The sequence below is a fragment of the Limulus polyphemus genome, unplaced genomic scaffold (assembly GCF_000517525.1).
Source record: "Limulus polyphemus unplaced genomic scaffold, Limulus_polyphemus-2.1.2 Scaffold3366, whole genome shotgun sequence".
In the NCBI taxonomy this organism is placed as follows: Eukaryota; Metazoa; Arthropoda; class Merostomata; order Xiphosura; family Limulidae; genus Limulus; species Limulus polyphemus.
This window is the reverse complement of record NW_013668976.1, coordinates 81,253-87,618: the sequence shown is the minus strand read 5'-3', so window position 1 is coordinate 87,618 and position 6,366 is coordinate 81,253. Positions and strand designations below refer to the sequence as shown.

The 6,366-nt window shown below is 32.9% G+C and overlaps 1 protein-coding gene across 1 annotated transcript in view; it reads left to right on the top strand.

The window, feature by feature from the left end:
* The window catches only part of LOC106469230 (glutamate [NMDA] receptor subunit 1-like), a 43,257-nt gene extending 37,056 nt beyond the window's left edge, over positions 1–6,201 (top strand). The window contains exons 11-15 of the mRNA XM_022397682.1: positions 623–857; positions 1,098–1,246; positions 2,280–2,437; positions 5,009–5,181; positions 6,077–6,201. Coding sequence (XP_022253390.1) covers positions 623–857; positions 1,098–1,246; positions 2,280–2,437; positions 5,009–5,181; positions 6,077–6,201 — 840 coding nt within the window. The remainder of the gene's footprint in view (positions 1–622; positions 858–1,097; positions 1,247–2,279; positions 2,438–5,008; positions 5,182–6,076) is intronic.
* The last annotated feature ends 165 nt before the right edge of the window (positions 6,202–6,366 follow it).

Here is a 6,366-nt window from a genome sequence, read left to right as displayed (position 1 = left end):
TATATAACCTTAATTTATGTTCCACAACGAATGTTATAGATGGATGCCTCAAAATATATTGGTATTAGTGAATGTTACGATACTGATGACTACTGTATAATTGATATTAATGAATCTAGTATTTTATATATAACCTTAATTTATGTTCCACAACGAATGTTATAGATGTATGCCTCAAAATATATTGTTATTAGTGAATGTTACGGTACTGATGACTACTGTATAATTGATATTAATGAATCTAGTGTTTTATATATAACCTTAATTTATGTTCCACAACGAATGTTATAGATGTATGCTGCAAAATATATTGTTATTAGTGAATGTTACGATACTGATGACTACTGTATAATTGATATTAATGAATCTAGTATTTTATATATAACCTTAATTTATGTTCCACAACGAATGTTATAGATGTATGCTGCAAAATATATTGTTATTAGTGAATGTTACGATACTGATGACTACTGTATAATTGACAGTATTAGTGAAATAATGTAATTTTTAACATCAGTAAATCTTCATTCTTGTACATCGTTTGAGAACACAACGATTTTTAAGAGTGTTGTTGAAGTAAGTACATTTATCTCATGTGTAGCGACTGTTGTCTCTTTCTTAGCAACCTAAAAGTTCCACCTTAGCTTCCTTCCTTCAACCTTTCGAACAGACTCTTTGGATTTTGGTGATGGTTTCCGTCCACGTTGTTGCACTAGCTTTATATCTTTTAGACAGATTCAGTCCATTTGGACGTTACAAACTACCAAACAGTGATGCTACAGAAGAAGACGCCTTAAATTTGTCTAGCGCCATCTGGTTTGCTTGGGGAGTATTACTCAACAGTGGGATTGGAGAAGGTAATAAAGAAACCAAAAACGCTAATAGATAATACATTGGTAAAAAAAATCGGATTTATTTTATTTTATTATTTAATTAAACTCATAGGTATAAGTTCAAATAAAGTTCCATATTTTGTTTGAGAGAAATTTAAAGTGAAGGTTTGACTTCCTATCTGAGATTTTTATTTTTTTAGTAATGATGACTTACACATTCACATAAGAGTCTTTCATATATGAAAGATGGTTAATTTGTTCTAGGTACTCCTCGCAGCTTTAGTGCCAGGGTATTAGGAATGGTGTGGGCAGGATTCGCTATGATTGTTGTTGCGTCATATACAGCCAATTTGGCTGCGTTTCTCGTTTTAGATCGTCCTGAGACATCGCTTACCGGTATAAATGATGCCAGAGTAAGTAGTTATATACGTATACTACTTTTTAACGATGCTCGAGTAAGTATATATATGCATATATTAATGGGTTAAATGATGACAGGGTAAGTAGTTATATACATATATTACTTTTTAACGATGCTCGAGTAAGTATATATATGCATATATTACTGGGATAAATGATGCCAGGTAAGTAGCTATAAACGTATACATATATATAAGTATACTACTGGTTTTAACGATACTCGAGTAAATATATATGTATATATTCCTGGGATAAATGATGCCAGGTAAGTAGTTATAAACGTATACATATATAAGTATACTACTGGTTTTAACGATACTCGAGTAAATATATATGTATATATTCCTGGGATAAATGATGCCAGGTAAGTAGTTATAAACGTATACATATATAAGTATACTACTGGTTTTAACGATACTCGAGTTAGTATATATGTATATATTACTGGGATAAATGATGCACGTATATCATTTTTCTGATACTAACTAATCTAGACTGTCGTTCGAGAGTTATGTCTTCCCCTTTATCAATACTCCAGTTTAAGCTGTTATTGAAATACTTCCCTTGTATATACTTCAGTACACCGGTCTAGTCAGTTTAAGCTGTTATTGAAATACTCCCCCTTTGTGATTACACCAGTCTACTGAACTTAAGCTGTTAGTGGTACACCCGTATAGTTCCTTAAGCATGTTTTACTGGTTGTTTTTAGAAGGTAAGCTAGGTAGAAGTTACATAAGTTTTACTGAAAGTTTCACGTTAGTCAGAAAAATCCATATTATAAATATTCTTTCAATATTTATGTTCCTTGTACTAGTTTAATCACTAAATTTACCCACATTATTGTTTACTTTTTTCAATGTATTAAGAAAATCACGGTGTCAACGTACCTTGTTATGTAGCTTGTTTTATCAATTCTGTTGCTGTATTGTGATCAGTTATTTTCTTCAGTAAGAACTTTGAGTTTAATATTTAGGCATTTATAATATATTCAATATGTTTGAAGTTATCAATGTTTGTGGTTTGCAGCTTCGTAACCCTCTAGAGAACTTTACCTATGCCACGGTAAAAGGCAGTGCAGTTGATATGTATTTTCGACGCCAGGTGGAGCTTTCAAATATGTATCGAACTATGGAAGGTAAAAATTATGACTCAGCAGAAGCGGCCATCGATGCTGTGAAATCTGGGTAAGTTTATTATTGTCTTTCTACACTCCTGTTGTCTGTCTGAAGACACTGGGACATCTAAGTGATCAAGCATACATATTTATACAATCACAATTAAAGAATCTCAACCGATCGAATTTCTCGAACTTTCCAATCCCCTCATAAAGAGGTGACTAACTTCGGAATGTTTATTTATTGTAGAATTTTGCGCAAAGTTTTTGCACAAGTTATATCTGCGCATATCAATCCTTAATTTTTAACTGATAGACTAAAGGGGAGTAAGCTAGCCAGCGGCAATAACCGCCAACTCTTGGGCTACTTTTTATCTGTTCGTATGAAGGGAATTTGACCGTCATTTTTATAGCGTATTCATTGCACCAAAATGTGAAATGTGGTTTTTGTGACAACAGGTTGTAAAACCACGAATCATGGGATTCCCTGTTCGATCATGCTAACCTCTAGTCTACCCTGTCTACTTTCCGAATGTGGTCAGTATTGTTTTTATACTATAACCTATTTATTTTTATATTAATAAATAACTAAAATGAAACCATATCAAAACTATGCTAGAATAGAAAATATAAAACACTGATATCATTGGTCACATGACGACTTGCCTAACATTTTAGTTGGTAAAGATAGCCCAAGAGCTGTCAATGGATGGTACTGACTAGCTGTCTTCCCTGTAGTCTATCACATCTAAGTTAGAGACGGTTAGCACAGATAGCCCTCGAGTAGCTTTGCACAAAATTCAACAAAACAAACCAACAAACAAACACATAACTGTTGTTTAGTAATCAGAACTTCTACCCGATTCTAGATACGTATTGACAAAAGCATTCTCTAGTTATTTTTTTTAAGTAAGATCTGTAATAGCTTAAATACGTAAGTTACCAAACATTATACAAAAACCACGCGTCTTTTATAAATACGGGCTTTTTAGTCTAATGATAAATTTATAATTTCATTAAAAAAATCAGTTTGTATAGAATTTGAGCCTTTAAAATGTTTTGATAATTTCACTATGCCGTGAAAACGGTACTATGAGCTATAAATTAAAAATCATGGTGTATGTAAAGTAGCGTTTTATTCGTGAACATTGATAAAGCGCTGAAAGTGACAAGTATTCAAGATTATGCTTTTTGACTTCGTACACTGTTCGACATGTGTAGAAGTTCCTAGTATCGCAAGACAGTCAATTTTGTTCTTGCAAACCTAAAGCCCCCCCCCTCCCCCAGTGGCACGGTGGTATGTTTGCGGAGTTACAACGCTAGAAACCAGGTTTCTATACCCGTGGTTGGCAGAGCACAGATAGCCCACTGTGTAGCTTTGTGCTTAATTACAAACAAACAAACCAAACACGGGAGTGCAGCTCAGCAGACGTAAATCTTCCACAACCCTATAAGGACTTCAGATGAAAATCACGCTCTGGTTGTGTTATCCAATATTTTCGTTAGGGAATCAAGTAACACATTTACAGCTGACAATTTAGAGGTTTCGATTAGAATAGCGTATTTCTAACATTATTCACTTTTGTGAAGAAGAAACGTTTATCTCATACATTGTATTCTTACTGAAAACACTCGTGGCAATGAGGAAATATTTAAATTGTTGAATTCAAAATCGTTTTATTGTTTCAAAATTTTCGCGCAAATCCGTTACTATTTTTCAACTGATAGATTAATATTATTTAACTTTGTTTACTCTTATTTGATTTCACCAATTTTGTCATTTCGAAGATTAAATTTAGTTTCAAAATATCTAATTATATTTCTGATGCAGATTTTGTAGTAATCACTTTGTAGTATCAAGACTATTTAAAATACCAGCACGAGTTGAAGCAGTGAAGCAAATATAAGACGCATTTCAACTATAATCATACCACGCTTCATAACAGAAGAATGATGAGATTTTTAATGGAAATAGGCTTGGCGCAAGGTTTGTTATAAATGGTTAAGTGATATTGTTATTCTTTATACTCATCCTAGTGTCTGTAAAAGTAGTTCTTTAAATCAAGCGTAAATTTCATGATTTGATACAAGAGGGAAATTTATGAATAAGTGAAATTTAACTGTACACATAAATATTGATTTCAAACTCCAAAGGTTCCTTCAGTAAGCCGATACCATACCGTTGGTTGTTTGTTATCGGATTGTAACCACAACTAGGTGACTTTACACTTCGATGCATCCATAAAACAGAGCAACCATCCTATTCTATAAAGATAAAGCTCTGATTTGTTTGTGCTTTAAAGTATAAGTTAACTAATTTTGAAAATTATTCTGAAACTAAATTTTATAATATTAATAATGACGTAAAAACCTCAGAGAAGCTTCTGGGGGACATGTAAAGTATACAAAAAAGGGTGTGAAACCTGCAATATGTGTTATAAAACACATGGGGTAAGGTGTCTGTTCTTTGTCTATTCAGTAGCTGTACATTGTTCTCGTTTCCCCCCCCCCCTCGATTATTCAGAGTCTGTATTAACTTTTGTGGGTTCAACGAATAACAAATGGGGTTAATCTGATCTCATGATATAATAAAGCCTTAGTGATGGATTATTGAATAATGATAAGTTCGATGTTAATACAGAGAGCTTAATGCTTTTATCTGGGATTCCTCTCGGCTGGAGTATGAAGCTGTTCAATCCTGTGATCTGGTGACAGCAAGGGAACAGTTCGGCCGCTCCGGCTACGGAATAGGACTGCAGAAGAACAGCTTCTGGGCTGACCAGGTTACTTTAGCCTTGTTACAGATGCATGAAAGTAAGTAAAACCATTCTATTCTTAATATAGTTTAAATAATTACTTTACTACAGTTAAATGTAGTAGGGTAATAAAATATACAGCCTGTCGCTTAATAAGACCATCAAAACTCGTTCCTTGTGGCGAATCACTCGTCATCGATGAATATCTGACATATTTAATATTAATTGGATGGTCATTGGTTAAGGCGCTGATAATTAGTATTGTAACCTCCTTAGTATAAACCGTCATGAAACATAATTTCTGGATAATTTCTTGAAGATTTAATTTTAAGATAATTATACACACCGAGGACAAAATTATTTCTGTAAAGTAATAAGTCGCTCTTTAACATTAAGTGTGATTAGACGCAAAAGCTGTGTTCATGTGTCTAAGATCCCTAGTATTTGTTCACTGAATACACATTCATATATTAATCTTCAACAAATAACCTCATTGTAACTTCATCGTTTTATATGTAGAATTATACACGGACGATGAGGGTTCCGGTAAGAGAGCCAAAGGTTCGAAAATGAAAGTATTTTAACGTAGAGAAAAGTCCGTGTGTTATTCTACATATTAATTTACCCACGTTATGAGTCTTAAAAACAGTTCATCTTTTTATATTAATAAACCATAATAAATTCAAACCACATTATTCGTTTAAAATAGTTGAAAGCTTTTTCGAACACTACAGAGGTAAACATTCTCTCCTGTTTAGGTTAAACGTTGGATTATTGTTATTGATTTAATTTTTGTCATTTACAAAACAATATATCAATCCGAAACATTCAGGATTAAAATGTCAATACTTTCACCTGCTAAAGAAGTAAAACAACTTGTAATTTACGGTAATTTTAAGCAAGTTTTTTTTTGGTTATTCTGATACATGATTTTAATAAACTGATTTCTTAAGGTGGCTACATGGAGAAGTTGGACAACAAGTGGATATTATCTGGAGACGGTAAATGTGAGAATAAGAGTGAGAAGTTTCCTGCTACTCTGGGATTAAAGAACATGGCTGGTAAGGAGATCCTTTAACGTTTTTCTCACTTCAACAAAACTACAATCACAAAGTATTAAAAAACATAGAAAACTTTAATACAAACTACTTGTTACCCGTGTTATATTGACAGAATAGGCTATTTGTTTAAGTTATCCATTTTCAAAGCTCATATATTGTTACGTCTCCGTTTGTTAATTAAC